The sequence below is a fragment of the Gopherus evgoodei genome, chromosome 12 (genome assembly GCF_007399415.2).
Source record: "Gopherus evgoodei ecotype Sinaloan lineage chromosome 12, rGopEvg1_v1.p, whole genome shotgun sequence".
NCBI lineage: Eukaryota > Metazoa > Chordata > Testudines > Testudinidae > Gopherus > Gopherus evgoodei.
The window spans coordinates 6,084,574-6,100,175 of record NC_044333.1 but is presented as its reverse complement, the minus strand read 5'-3'; the positions used below and the strand labels follow the sequence as shown (position 1 = coordinate 6,100,175).

General features: G+C 40.3%; 1 protein-coding gene across 6 annotated transcripts in view; it reads left to right on the top strand.

The window, feature by feature from the left end:
* Positions 1-15,602, top strand: part of KCTD19 (potassium channel tetramerization domain containing 19) — a 53,562-nt gene that overhangs the window by 18,047 nt on the left and 19,913 nt on the right. For all 6 annotated transcript variants that reach the window (XR_004002852.1, XM_030582172.1, XM_030582170.1 and 3 more), the window contains exons 4-8: positions 1,366-1,557; positions 8,945-9,067; positions 11,485-11,707; positions 12,613-12,773; positions 15,262-15,365. Coding sequence is in view for 5 of the 6 variants with exons in the window: in XM_030582172.1 (XP_030438032.1) it covers positions 1,366-1,557; positions 8,945-9,067; positions 11,485-11,707; positions 12,613-12,773; positions 15,262-15,365 (803 nt within the window). In the remaining variant the exon portion in view is untranslated. The remainder of the gene's footprint in view (positions 1-1,365; positions 1,558-8,944; positions 9,068-11,484; positions 11,708-12,612; positions 12,774-15,261; positions 15,366-15,602) is intronic.

Genomic DNA, 15,602 nt, shown 5'->3' with positions numbered 1-15,602 from the left:
CATACAGTTCACTTGACCAAAGTTTTGCCAAAGTTTAGGCCTTAGGCCATTTTCCTCCACAGTCATAACCCACTCGTGTTCAGCCAAGACTAGGATTTTTAAATATTTTAGAATCTGAAAGTCCTTAATATGTTGTGCTTTGTATGCACGTGCTCAACTTCCAGATGACTAATTATATGAAAGCAAAGGTGCAAATTTAGTTACATGCACATACAATTGGGGATTTTGGTGTGTGCATCCAGGCAGGCATGTACCTACCTGGGTGCAGTATCTAATGTGGGTCTCACCAATGCTGTATACAGAGGAAACACCACCTCCCTACTCCTACTCAATACTCCCTTGTTAAGACATCACATCAGCCCCCTTTGCCACAGCATTGCTATGGGAACTCATGTTCGGCTGCTTAGCTACAATGACCCCAAGTCCTTTTCTTAGTCACTGCTTTCCAGGAATCAGTACCCCATCTGACAAGTGTAACCAACATTCTTGGATCCTGAATGGTCTTACATTTGGCTTTATTAAAGTGTGTGGTGTTTAACTGTTCCCAGTTAACCAAGTGATTCAGATCATTCTAGATCAGTGAATGGTCTTAGTCATTATGTGCCACCCTAACAAATCATGGAGTCATAGATTCCAAAGCCAGAAGCGACCATTGTGATCATCTAGTCTGACCTCCAGTATAATGCAGGCCAGAGCACTTTCCCAAAATAATTCCTATAGCAGATCTTTTAGAAAAAGAATCCAATCTTGATTTTAAAATTGTCAGTGATGGAGAATCCACCAGGACACTTGGTAAATTGTATCATCTGAAAACTTTATTAGCATCAGTTTTATATTTTCTTCTAGATTATTGATCCAAGTCCCCATGCCAGGTGATCCATTGCTTAGTTAGCAGCCTACCTAGATGGACTGGTTTTCTTAGTCTGCCTTTTTTGTCCCAAGGGTATTTCCATAGACTAGGAGACTATCAAGATCTAACAACCCTCTTTTGTTAACGCTGTGTCATCATCCCTTGAAATTTCATCCCAAAATGAAGGTAAAAAGACAACAGAGAAGACAGACAAGCCCCACATTTAAAATGGAGTTTGCAGTCTGGCACAAATACACACAGAGAATCTACAGATCTCCCAAATTGTCTGTCTGTCTGTCTCTCTCTCTCTCACACACATACGCTGATAACTCCCCATTAACAACTATATATTCTATTTTCCACTGTTAATCTTTGATATGTGTCATACTGTGTACAGAGAGGAGACATGAACACGCATGCTAAGAAGAACTCTTTGTACCTTCCACCAACAGAAGTAACAAAATTAATGGCAATTTTCCTTATTTGTGTATTGATATCCTCTGATTTTCCTCTAGGATTACATGATAAAGCTCCCTTGGGGTTGATGGATACACCATTACTTGATACAGAAGAGGAAGTGCATTACTGTTTTCTGCCATTAGACTTGGTGGGAAAGTACCCTACTTTAGTCAATGATGATAATTTGCTGTGGCTCCTGGAGAATGCAGCTCTGATAGAGTGTGAATGCAGTGAGTTCCGTTTCATAGGTAAACCTCATTTTTTTCTGTTTAGAAAGCTGCTTGCACATTTGAGCACTATCAGAATAAGTTACAAATAATTATACTCTACCTCTGTCTCTCAACATCTTCAGTTTCATTCTGGTGTCTGGGTAGGGTGACCATATTTCCCAAAAGAAAAAAGGGACACCAAGGGGGGCTAGCCTGAGCCCCCACTCCCACTCCCCTGCCCGTGTGGGGCTGGCCTGAGCCGCTCACCCAAGCTCCCCTCCCCACACAGGGCTGGCATCGCTGCTCACCGGAGCCCTGCCTACTGCCTGTGCGAGGCAGGGGCTGGTGTTGCTACTCGCTTGAGTCCTGCCTGTCCCTCTTCACACCCCATCCGAGCCCTGCTGTCCCCCTGTGTGGGACTGGTGTCGCTGCTCCCCCCCCCCGCACTTTCCTCCACACCCTGCTTTTTTGACAAAAGCGGGCATTTGTCCTGTTTGGGCTTAATCTTAGCAATTGATAAAGTTGGCAAAAGCAAACTGAACCAGTGCCCACTTTGGCCAAAATGGTCGGGATGGCCAGGACAGGGCTTAAAAAATGAACTGTCATGGCCAAAACGGGCTGTATGGTGTGTGTAATATATATATATATATATATATATATATATATATATATATATATATATATATATATATATATATATATATATATATATATATATACACACACACGGTTTATTGTAATAGGTTTATAAATTTATATTAAAGTAAGTTTGGCTGTAATGCAAAAAAACCTACAGGCTATATTTTGTATGTTAAGCTAAGGCAAAGTTAGTATATTTATATTAAAACCTTTTTCTTAAAAATCAAAGTTAAGCTATATTTTGTTACCTAAATAAATAAGTACCCATGCCTAGGTTTATATCCTTTTATTTAAACCAATAAACAATAAAATATGGCATTTTTTTTAATTTGTACCTACGAACTTCACAGGTACATCACAAAAAAAGCATATATGTGTAGGTACATGTCATCAATACGCACATACATACTAGCCTATGGAGTAGGCGTACCCTAACATTTTGTGGGTAAAAAATAAAATTTGGGTATAAAAAAAAATTTCCAGCACTATAAAAAAAAATAACCCAACTCGCTAAAGCACTCCGCTCTATCATTCTCACATACATTCTATTTCTACTCTATCTCTCTATCTATTCTATTTAGTTACAATAACTACTAGTATTAGTAGGCTGTACTTGTTCTTCTTAAACTTTAAGTTTTTAAAAAACTAGGCTAAGCTTGGTTTCACAAAGTTTATTCTTGGTTTTGTGTATTAGGTTTTAATTTTAAGTTTATGTTAGTCAAGTAAACCGTAGTCAACTTTAATAGCTCTTATCATTAGTTTTTCCTAAGCACTGCATCCCGCACTCAAACAGTAAAAAACCTAAACTGCAAGGCTGGTCCTGTGTCTCTTACCACCAGGTTATCAAAAAAAAGAAAACAAAAAAGGAAGTATATTAACCAAAGCGTTGTTGCATATAATACTATATTATCATATGTATCTTTCAAATAGCAATAATGCAATTGTAACTTTGTAACTCTAAGTATTTTACCATTTTCTTACTATTAATTTTAATAAAAAATCTTTAAGGCTATATCTGTGTCAGTGTAAGCTTCCTGTCATACCCCCAAAATCCTTTGCAAATTCTATAAAGCCTCATTCAAAACAAAAACATTAATCATTTTATCAAACAAATTGGCAAGCCTAAGACCCATATTAATTAATATTAACAATTAATTCTTATTAATATTATTAATCAAATTAAGTTAAATAAAATTAAAAATAAATAAAATTTTATATTATTAGTACTCCCTAAATTAGGCTACAGTGGTCACCCTATCTCTGGATCATTTTTGGTACTAACCTATTTCTAAGTCAGTCTCCAATAACATTTATTTTTAAACCAAAATCTTTGATTTTCTTCCTACCCACCAGTTTTACTTGGGCCAGTACACCACAATGAGGCATCAGGACATGTGGGGACTTCATTTCATCTTAGTGCAACCTCCATGTGATGCAGTTTTTCTGGGCATCATTTCTTAAGTGTCCCAATCAATATGTGGGCCCACTGCCAGGCTAGTTTAGAAGCTGAGGAAAAGTGTGACTCTGCATTCTGGAATTCATGTTTAGGGTCACCAAACAATATAGAGCCAGGAGGTCTCAGGTTTGGTGCTGCTGCTTTGCAGTGTGATTCCAGCAGAATCTGGCCAGATAGTCAATTTATCTGACACCAGAAGGATTACTCCAGTTTGGTGAAATCCTCTGGTACAGATCTAGTGCCGTGATTCCTGCACCACCTCTGCCTTGCTGGTGGTGCATGGGATAGAGTTGGCGCAATGGCTAGGGCTCCCTGGCATAATGCCTGTCTTCAGCTGAGGTGTCAGATATTGGGGGGCTGTTGGCATCCAGCATAATTTGGAGCAAGCCCTTGGGTTGCTTTTCTGTCAGGGGATTGGCCCAGCACACGGCCATTTCAGGATCAAGGGAGCACAAGATGAGCTATACGCCAGCTTTGAACTAACACAGTCTCCCTCCATGTCTCTGTATATGCTGATACCATAAAACTGTATGTCACTAATCCAGGCATAGGGTTATAGGCTGTATTATGTTAAATACACAATATTTTGAAAACAAATATAAACTTTCACTGTGCATTAAGTATGCAGCGTTGCTGTAGCAATGTTGGTCCCAGGATATTAGATAAGATGGGTGAGGTAATATCTTTTATTAGACCAACTTTTGATGGTAAAAGAGACAAGCTTTTGAATTTACAAAGAGCTCTTCAAGCCCAGGCTCGGAGAAGAGCTCTGTGGAAGATCAAAAGCTCGTCTCTTTCACCAGCAGAAGTTGGTCCAGTAAAAGATATTGCCTTAATCCACAGTGAGTGAGGTAAGGGAGTTGGAGGAATGGAGAGAGGGCCTTGGAGTTGGGCTGGGCAGTGAGGCTGAGTAACTGTACTAACTTGCTTGCTGCCTACAGCCCTCATCCTACCTGCCTGTAGTCCCCCATCCATATCCCTTCTGTCTCCCTTGGATAGTTTAAGCTTCACAGTGGGATTCCCAGTCCAACAGACCTGGTAAATTTAGTCAGACCAGACGTCTTCTCTGGTGAGCTGTAGAGAAGCTGCCTCTGTAGCAGCGCAACAAACTTCACTTGTCAGGGAACTTTACCTGCAAGTTTACCTCACACTCTCTCTGTGGCTTTTGCCCTCTGTTTGCAGTTAGACCATTTCTAGAACTAGTTCAGCTGCAGCCACTGATGACATCCATTGCTGGCAACTGGTAATTTCCTAATGTAAACAAGACTGGTGATAAAATTAAAACATTATCCATAAATGTGTGTGTGTGTGTATTTATACTGAAGATGGCTGTAGAACGCAAAATGCTACATGAAGCATATATAATGCCACTGAAACTTTCTAAAATTAAAAAAAAGGAAGTTTAGACACTATACTAAATATATTCAAAGGATACTCACTTCATGTGGAAATGTATATACCTGCAAAAGTTCATGTTACAAATCCCAAAATGTAATACCAAATGTTACTGGCAAAACAGTTCCAGCTATATATATCAGGCTCATGGGGCTTGTAAAATGGTGCTAAAAATAGAAGTATAGACTTTTGGGCTCTCAGACCCACCCTCAATGGGTTTTAGAGCTTGGGCTCCTGTCTGGGCAGGAACATCTACACTGCTATTTTTAGCCCGTAGCATGAGCCCTGGGAGGTCAGTTGATCCAGGTCTGAGACTTGCTGCCATGAGGTTTTGTTTGTGATGTAGACACACCCTGACAGTGTTAAATCCTTTCTGCCACTGGCACTCCTGACTGCCAAGCATAAAAACAACAAGGAGTCCAGAGGCACCTTAAAACTAACCAATTTCTTTGGGCATAAGCTTTTGTGGGTAAAAAACCTCACTTCTTCAGATGCGTGGAGGGAAAGTTACAGCTGCAGGCATTATATAATGACACATGAAGAGAAGGGAGTTACTTCACAAGTGGAGAACCGTTCTTAACAGGGCCAATTCGATCAGGGTGGATGTAGTCCACTCCCAATAATAGATGAGGAGATGTCAATTCCAGGAGAGGCAAAGCTGCTTTTGTAATGAGCCACCCACTCCCAGTCCCTGTTCAAGCCCAAATTAATGGTGTTAAATTTGCAAATGAATTTTAGTTCTGCTGTTCCTCTTTGAAGTCTGTTTCTGAAGTTTTTTTGTTCAAGAATAGTTACTTTTAAATCTGTTATAGAATGTCCAGGGAAACTGAAGTGTTCTCCTACTGGCTTTTGTATGTTACCATTCCTGATGTCCGATTTGTGTCCATTTATTCTTTTACGTAGGGACTGTCTGGTTTGGCCAATGTACATGGCAAAGGAGCATTGCTGACACATGATGGCATATATCACATTAGTAGATGTGCAGGTGAATGAGCCCTTGATGGTGTGGCTGATGTGATTGGGTCCTCTGATGAAGACACTAGAGTAGATATGGGGACAGAGTAGGCAATGAGGTTTGCTACAGGGATTCGTTCCTGGGTTGATGTTTCCGTGGTGTGGTGCGTAGTTGCTGGTGAGTATTTTCTTCAGGTTGGGGGGTTGTCTGTAAGTGAGTACTGACCTGTCCCCCAAGGTCTGTGAGAGTGAGGGATCATTTTCCAGGATAGGTTATAGATCGTTGATAATGCGCTGGAGAGGTTTTAGCTGGGGGATGTACATGATGCCCAGTAGTGTTCTATTATTTTCTGTTTTGGGCCTGTCCTATAGTACTCGTCTTGCTCTATCAATCTGTTTCCTCACTTCCCCAGGTGGGTATTATAGTTTTAAGAATGCTTGATAAAGATCTTGTAGGTGTTTGTCTCTGTCTGAGGGATTGGAGCAAATTCGGTTGTATTTTAGGGCTTGAATCCTAAGATACAACCACCGAAACATAGAATCCCCTTGATATGGATGAGAAAAGAGACTTATAACAAACCATAGCCTCCCAGTGTGCTGAAAGCAGAATCCAAGGAACAAACTAGCTATTGAAAAAAGATATACCACAAAATATGGTCAAAATGTACAGATTATCTTGAAACAGACAAAATGGTCTAAATATTTTGAAACCGCTGCTTGTAGCCTTAATAGAAGGAAATATATTGTGACAGACCCAGACCAGTGGGGTACAGGAGTTTGGTAGAGGGCAAATATACTGGTCACTGGCTGCGTAGTTTTCTGTTCCTTGAGTGACCAGAGCAGGGGCTTCACTAGAGTAATCAGGAACCTGCTAGAATCAATTAAGGCAGACAGGCTGATTAGAATACCTGCAGCCAATCAAGGCAGGCTAATCAGGGCACCTGGGTTTAAAAAGGAGCTCACTCCAGTCAGGTGAGGAGGAGCCAGAGGAGAAGAAGTACGCGTGAGGAGCTGGGAGCAAGAGGCACAAGGAGCTGAGAGTGAGAAGCTGTGTTGCTGGAGGACTAAGGAGTACAAGCATTATCAGACACCAGGAGGAAGGTCCTGTGGTGAGGATAAAGAAGGTGTTTGAAGAAGGCCATGGGGAATAGTCCAGGGAGTTGTAGTTGTCATGCAGCTGTTACAGGGGGCACTATAGACAGCTGCAATCCACAGGGCCCTGGGCTGGAACCTGGAGTAGAGGACGGGCCTGGGTTCCCCCCAAACTTCCCAACTCCTGATCAGACACAGAAGGAGCTGACCCAGACTGTGGGTTCCACAAGAGGGGAAGATCACTGAGGTGAGCAAATCCGCCAATAAGCGCAGGACCCACCAAGGTAGAGGAGGAACTTTGTCACAATATATATTGGAACAAATTTCAATTAGACTGCAAATCAAACTTGTTATGCAGGTTTTGGAATGTGTAACACTAATGGTGAATAGTTTGAACCAAAAGAAAAGCTTATATTTGATTTAATGTAATTCGCAACTAGTATGATATACTGTATATTAATATAATAATTTGTAGATGTTAATGTAAGCTTACCTACAATCAATCAATTAATAATATAGATTTAATAATGTTTGTCAAAGTTGAAATAATAACTTAAAATATCCCAAAGCCAGATATGGGATTAAGGCATGTTCCTATAGCTTTTGCTTATGTAAATAGGCCTATTAATATGCTGTGGAACAGGTGGAAGAAGGATGGTGGGCCTGATTCTCATTTATACCAAGAGCCCTTTACACTGCTAGAACAGTATAAATGGGAGTAAATTTCACCCCCTTTTTAAAGCCTCTTTAAACTACCAAAGCAGTAGAAAAGGGTCTTACTGTATATGAGAATTGGGTTCTTTATCTCTCTGGTAGTAACAAAATAATTTTTCATTTATGAAAGGACCATCTAGCTTCAAAAGAGTTATGAACCCTTTTGAAGTGTGGCAGAAAACCACAGCTCCTCCACTAAGTGTTTCTTGTGGATTGTACTACCTATCATTTTGCTGTGCTTTAAAGTAAAGTGACATTTGATTTTACATCTTGATCTTCAAAATGTGGCAAATTGCCAGCGCTATTATGATGGGTCTTGTGCTTTCTCTTCTTTTGGGGGGGTGGTTCAGGGCACCATTTCTTGCCCCAAATTGGAATATTAACTGCCCCACTAGTGTCCTAGAGGAGGGGAGTGGAGAGGGAGGGACCTGGGCCCATCCTCTACTCTAGGTCCCAGCCCAGGGGCCCTGAGGATAGTGGTAAACCACTTGAACTGACGGTTCCTTCCCCTGGGCTACTTCCCTTTCCTGCTCTTCAGCTTGTGGGGGCTTTCCTGCCCTCCCTCTGTACAAGCCAGGTGCCCCTTTACCTAGGGTCTTGGACTTCTTAGCCCACTGCAGCGCTTCTCCAAACTGTCCTCTGCTTCCCTTCAAACTGTTCTCTGCTCCAACACCAATCCTTTCTGCTCCAACTCCTTCAAACTGTTCTCTGCTCCAACACCAATCCTCTCTGCTCCAACTCCTCCAAACTGTTCTCTGCTCCAATACCAATCCTTTCTGCTCTAACTCCCACACTGTCTGAAGCAGGGGTTTTTATCATGTGACTGGCTTCAGGTGCTCTAATTGGCTTCAGGCGCTCTAATTGGCTCCAGGTGCTCTAGTTAATCTATAGCAAACTTTCGTCCCCTTACAGGGAATAAGGCTCCCTTCTATCCCTCTCCTGCTGCCCTCTGGCCATGCTGTATTACAAAAAACTGTTACGATTATATTAGTTTCCAGGTATTTATTATGAAACAGTAAGAATCTCCTGGTTTAGTTCTAGAATATAAAATAATTAATGAATATATTGTTGGGGAGGGAGGGGGGAAATGTCAACAGCCTATTGTTTTTGCGAGAGTGAACCTTGGACAGGTAAATGACAAAATTAACATTTTGGTTTTTGTCTTTATTTTTCAAGTAAATTTTCTTCGCTCAGAGAAGATTTTGTTGCCTGATAATTTCTCCAACATAGATGTTTTGGAAGCAGAAGTTGTAACTTTGGGAATTCCTAACCTTACAAATGCAGTGAAGCTTTATAGGGGTAATTTGGTGTCACTTTATTTTCAGTGTATTCTCCCATTCACTTTCCGTCTCAGCTAAGGTGTTTAAATATTGAGGTGATTCACAGATACATAGATTCCAAGGCCACAAGAGACCATTGTGATCATCTAGTCTGACCTTCTATGTAACACGGACATAGAATTTACCTCAAATAATTCCTTTTGAACTAGAACATTTTAAAAAAAAATCCAATCTTGATTTAAATTTTACCAGGGATGGAGAATCCACCATGACCCTTGATAAGTTGTTGCAATTGGTAATTACTTACACTGTAAAAAATTGACACCTTTCTTCCAGTCTGAATTTGTCTAGCTTCAACTTCCAGCCATTGGGTTATCTTAGACCTTTCTCTGCTAGATTGAAGAGCTCATTATGAAATATTTGTTCTTCATGTGGGTACTTATAGAATGTCATCAAGTCACCACCTTTCCCTTTGTTAAGCTAAATAAGATTGAGCTCCTTGAGTCAGTCACTCCAAGAGGCATGTTTTCCAGTCCTGTAATCATTCTCATGGCTCTTATCTGAACCCTTTCCAGATGTATCAATATCCTTCTTAAATTGTGGACACCAGAACTGGACACTGTATTCCAGCAGCAGTCACACCAGTGCCAAATAGAAGTAATATAACCTCTCTGCTCCTACTCAAGATTCCCCTGTTTATGCATCCAAGGATCTCATTAGTCTTTTTGGCCACAGAGTCACACTGGGGGCTCCTGTTCAGCTGATTATCAGCCCTCTCACCCCAAATCCTTTTCAGTCTCTACATCTCAGGATAAAGAACTCCATCCTGTAAGTATGGCCTACATTCTTTGTTCCTAGATGTATACATTATATTTGGCAATATTAAAATGCATATTGCTTGAGCCCAGCTTAATCCAGAATGCTCTGTCTCAGTGACCTGTCCTCTTCATTATTTATCACTTCCCCTAGTTGTGTGTCATCTGGACATTTTTAATGATGATTTTATGTTTTCTTGCAGGTCATTAATAAAAATGTTAACTAGCCTAGGGCATGACCTGACCCCTGCAGGAACCCACTAGAAACACACCCATTCAATTCATTCGATGATGATTCTCCATTGACAATTGCATTTTGAGACCTATCAGCTAACTTTTAATCCATTTAATGTGTCATATTAATTTTATATTGTTCTAGTTTTCAATCAGAATATTATACAGTGCCAAGTCAAATGCCTTACAGAAGTCTATTACATCCACACTATTACCTTTATCAACCAAATTTGTAATCTCGTAAAAAAATCAAGTTAGTCTGACAAGATCTATTTTCCGTAAACCCACGTTGATTGCCATTAATTATATTACCCTTATTTAATTCTTTATTAATCAAGTCCTATGTCAGATGCTTCACTGTCTTGTCCAGGATCAATGTGAGACTGACAGGCTTATAAATACCCCGGTCTTTCTGTTTACTCTTTTAAAATATTGGCACAACATTCGCTTTCTTCCAGTCTTCTGGAACTCCTTCGGTATCCCAAGTCTTATTGAAAATCAACATCGATGGGCTTGATCTTGAGCTAGGGCAATTTCTGACATAACGGTTCCTGGAGACAAAAACTCCTATGTGATGGTCTCCTCAGATGCAGAATTACAAGATAAGTCATTTTCTCTTCCTTGCCTTTTGATCAGACACCGTCACTTCCTTCTTTGAGTCCCTCAGTTAGTGCCCCTTGCCCATGACATTATATTTAAACTTCTTGCCCTCATCTTTATGGCCATGAACAACTTTGCCCGGGCCTGCAACTTGGATCTTAATTCTTATTGTGTCTCTTGTTGCTCCTTTGTGTCTCACCATTAACAGTGGCCCATACATTCTCTTCTCCCACTTCTACTTATTCCATATTGCCCTATGCATGGATCCACTTCCCAATCCCAGTGTGTCAGGTCCCCTTATGTACAGCTCTCCTACAGTCTGCCTTCTCAATTTCTCTTGCAACATTAAAGATAGATGATATCTACACCACAAATTAAGGTGTAATTGTGCCACAGGGATCACTACCCATGCAAGTTCTTAGTGACCTGTTACTTAAGGGCTCTAGGAGCATCTTGAGCAAGCACTACTCCTTGTAGTTATGCCAAAACATCTGCCATAAGAAATGCAGGGCCTGCTCTTAAACAAGCAAACAAAACCTTTTCTATATTGGAGTTGGTTATAAATACAAATTCTGCAAACAAAAGGAACATCTTTTCCGAGTGGGAGCATTTTTAACATTCATTTTCTTATGGACAGAAAAATGTATTAAATGGATATTTTGAACCCAGAGGACTTTTCAACAGATTGCGTGAATGCTGAGAGAGAGGGCAAGTGTTGCTGTAATTATTAATCTTTTGCTTGTTAGAACACGGTCTTGATACATTTATGTATTTCCTTTTCATGTAGGAAATTGCTCTATGCTGACCTCTAACCTTGAAGATTCTATGAAGGGTATAGTAAACAAGATGCTGGATGTTCAGGTAGTCGTGAGGCCCCCTTTGTATGTTATGGCACTTGGTGTCTTAGTAAAATACCCCGATTCAGCACTTGGACAGCTCCATATAGAAAGTACTTTAGACCGAAACCAGCTGTACATCTCTGGGAATGGAGTCCTCTTTCAACATGTCAAGTAGGTATTCTTGTATATACTAGTCTTTATGAAATTCACGGGACTGGGTTCATTTTCTGTTTGAGTTCTTCAGCCATATTGCATATTAACTTTGGAAGAGCAGTCCTTCAGTCTTTCTTTTTAATTAGTTTTACTCCTGAAGATATATTACTAAAATGGAATATTGTAACTTCTAAACTGCACTGAAAGTGCTAAATTCTGCTTTGTCACAAAGTGATCCTATATGCCTAGAGAAGGGCAGACATCATTACACTAGACAGAAGGAATGACTCCCCAAGGAGCACTAAAGAGGCACTGAAATGCTTTCCAAAAAGTGTATAAATGTAAGAAACTCAAAGGATGAAAGAAGGGTGTGAAACATTAAAACATACTTTTCCAAAAAAATTGTTTAATAATTTCTTTCATTTACCTGCTGTGACCTGAGTTCATCCCTCCTCTCAGCATTCTGCATTCCTCTGCTAGTATCACTGATCGCTAACATTGCAGAGTGAGGAGGACAGCTCTTAAACTGACTTAGGTGTCTCTACTAACAGCAACCATTGCCAGGTCTTGGAAGATGAAAGGCCTGTAAGTTCACCTACAATTTATATTAGTTTAAAATTTTCGGACAACACGTATAGTCTGTTAGGGCCTGATACTGCAGATCTGTTCTAAGTCTGGTATGCAGCACTCATGTGAAGGTTCTAGTGAATTAGCATTATTTGTCAAGTGGAAGAAATGCAAAAGTGTTCAATGGGAAAAATCCCATTGAAAGCTCAAGTATTAATGGCTGGAAAGCTTTCTACCAGGTGTTCTTAACAATGACTTGGCCTGAATTAGTTAAAAATAAATCATGTAAAAGTATTTGGTATAATAAAATAGACAAAGATCTAGTGACCTATTCTCAATTAACTTTGAATGGATAGGAACTGGCTAGGAACTTGCCGCCTCCCACTTACTGAAAATATGTCTGAAATCCATGAACTCTGTGCTTACTTGGACAAAAGGGACATCACATATGAACCAATGAAAGATGCTTTGAAATCATATCTGAAACAAAAGATACCTGCAGAGACTAAGGGACACGGTAAGTAAAGGTTTTTCAATAAGTGATTGTATTGTTTTAAAATATGATGAGTGGATATTGGCTGATTAAGAATAAAGACTCAATAATCCAGTGCTAGCTAGGAGGAAAAGGTAGGTTTCAAATTAACCAGGGTTTTATGTGACCAACAAACTCCTCATTTTCATAAAATCTAGTATGAGCCAATAGTTATTAAGAAGTAGCTACTGCAACCCCCAAGCTTTAGAAGAAATGCATAGTGACTGCACTACAGTAACATTTATTTCTGAAGAGGCATTCATATTTATCTTTAGAATATACCTGCTTGCTTGAAAATTCTGTCTCTTCCCCACTCAGAAGAGACAGAATTAGTGAAAACCCTTCATGACATACAGCATATTTCCAGGCAGATATGCAAATAAGTCTTGCATCCCGGAAAGTCTCTGTGAATTGAGTTGCTACAATACATTTTCTGGTTAAGGTTGTATGTTGTACACAGCACACAGTCAACCTGTGGAACTCCTTGCCTTAGGAGGTTGTGAAGGCTAGGACTATAACAAGGTTTAAAAGAGAACTAGATACATTCACGGAGGTTAAGTCCATTAGTGGCTATTAGCCAGGATGGGTAAAGAATGGTGTCTCTAGCCTCTGTTTGTCGGAGGGTGGAGCTGGATGGCAGGAGAGAGATCACTTGATCATTACCTGTTAGGTTCACTCTCTTTGGGGCACCTGGCATTGGCCACTGTCGGCAGACAGGATACTGGACTGGATGGACCTTTGGTCTGACCCAGTACGGTCATTCTTATGTTCTAATATGAGACTACGGGATTGATATTTAAAGTGGGGTTCCTGTGTGAAATCTATGTACCTACAAAGGACTGAATCCTACTAATTCTTTTGATGGAATTAAAATCCATGATAACAGGGCTTTGTATGAAGGAGTTCAGTCATCTCTGTTGCATCTTGATGTCATCATGACATACTGTGGTGCATAGCTTGTGTTAGAGAAATTAAATGGGAAATAATTGTAACAATCTCAAATGCCTAACAATTGAGTTGTTGTTATTTGTATTACAGTAGCAACTAGGGACCCCAGTCATGGACCGGGGGCCCATTGTGCTAAGTGAGATACTGTACAAACTCATTTTATTTTACATATTCACATTCCAGAGTTGTCTAATCTTTTCATATTATTGCCCACGTCCCTCCAAACATCACTTCTGTGAGAATGTGACTGCTGTGTATATCTTTCAGGACTGACATGTGCTATTGTAGGTGCACAAATCTTTTCATAAAGCAGGCGCTTTTCAGATCAAATATTTTTTAACCATTTTTATTCTGGTAAATATTTATTTAAACTTTCCAGCCAGCATATCACAGGACAATACAGTAACTGTATTGAGTCACATGGAGTATTCCTGTTACTGATTTCAATTTAAGCTTTTCCAGAAAGTCATTTACACATTCAGATAAAATGTAGACCAGGGGTAGGCAACCTATGGTATGCGTGCCGAAGGTGGCACATGAGCTGATTTTCAGTGGCACTCACTCTGCCCGGGTCCTGGCCACCGGTCCAGGGGTGTCTACATTTTAATTTAATTTTAAATGAAGCTTCTTAAACATTTTAAAAACCTTATTTACTTTACACATAACAACATTGTAGTTATATATTATAGACTTATAGAAAGAGACCTTCTAAAACCGTTAAAATGTATTACTGGCACGCAAAACCTTAAATGAGAGTGACTAAATAAGACTCAGGGCATCTCTTCTGAAAGGTTGCCAACCCCTGATCTAGAGGCTAAACACAGAGCCTAAATTGTGCCCAAGCTTGTGCAGGTGCACGGGAGGGCCTGGAGCAGGCACCATAACACTACTTCCATTCCTTGCACACAAGAAGTGTGTGAGGCTAGCCTAATGTCTCCAAAAGTAGTGGTAAAAGGAACACACAAACAGTGGTGAAGAAATAGCTTTGCTTCTCTTGAGCTCCCTGAGCTTAAAACCACAGTCAAGTCCAGTGAAAGCTTTCTATCAGTCGTAACTTTCAAAGCAAAGCCCAACACACTTCAGCTTTTCCCACTGCTCCTGAGTGTTGACATTGGGTACCTTTTTGGTGTAGGTTTAACGGCATATCCAGCTTTATCTACCTTGGGCAGGTAAACGTACCAGGTTAGTGAGCCCAGACTGAACCAGACAGATGCAGACCAAGACTTTGGACTGGACTAGAGAGAGGAATACTGGCTGCAGCATGGGTGTTTGCTGTTGCCCATTTGCATGTTTATTTCTTGACAATGTTTATATCTGACCCCTGGGAAACAAAATGCAAGGCCTGAGCTCCGCGTGTGTTTGCACAGAATTCTCTACATTCATTTAGCACACTAAAGAATCCATGTTATTATTACACTATTGTGATATCCCATCATTAGCTCACAACTGTCATATCCACCACCAAGTTTCATTATTTTAAAATTACTTTCACTGTGACCTTGACATTTTGAACCTTATCCCTTAGATGAAGACTGGACAGCAGAAGTAAGAGTCCACTCCCTACATCAGATTGTGAAAATTTATGTAGGAAACCATTGGTATGAAACATACTTACAAACCTTGCTGAAGGTATAGTCAATAAGTATCTTTCTATTGCCTTACCGTAAATCTGCCTAAGACATTTCAGTATTGGAAAGGTGATAAGATAAGTCACTGGGGCTGGCCTGGCAGCCTGGGGCAATCAGAGCTTCATTTCTGGGCTGGGAGCTGTATGAAGGCAACATGTTTAGCCCCTAAAGGAAATAAGCACCTGGAATTATTCATGAGAAAAGAGTTCCCCTCCTGGCCAACAACACAAGCAGCATT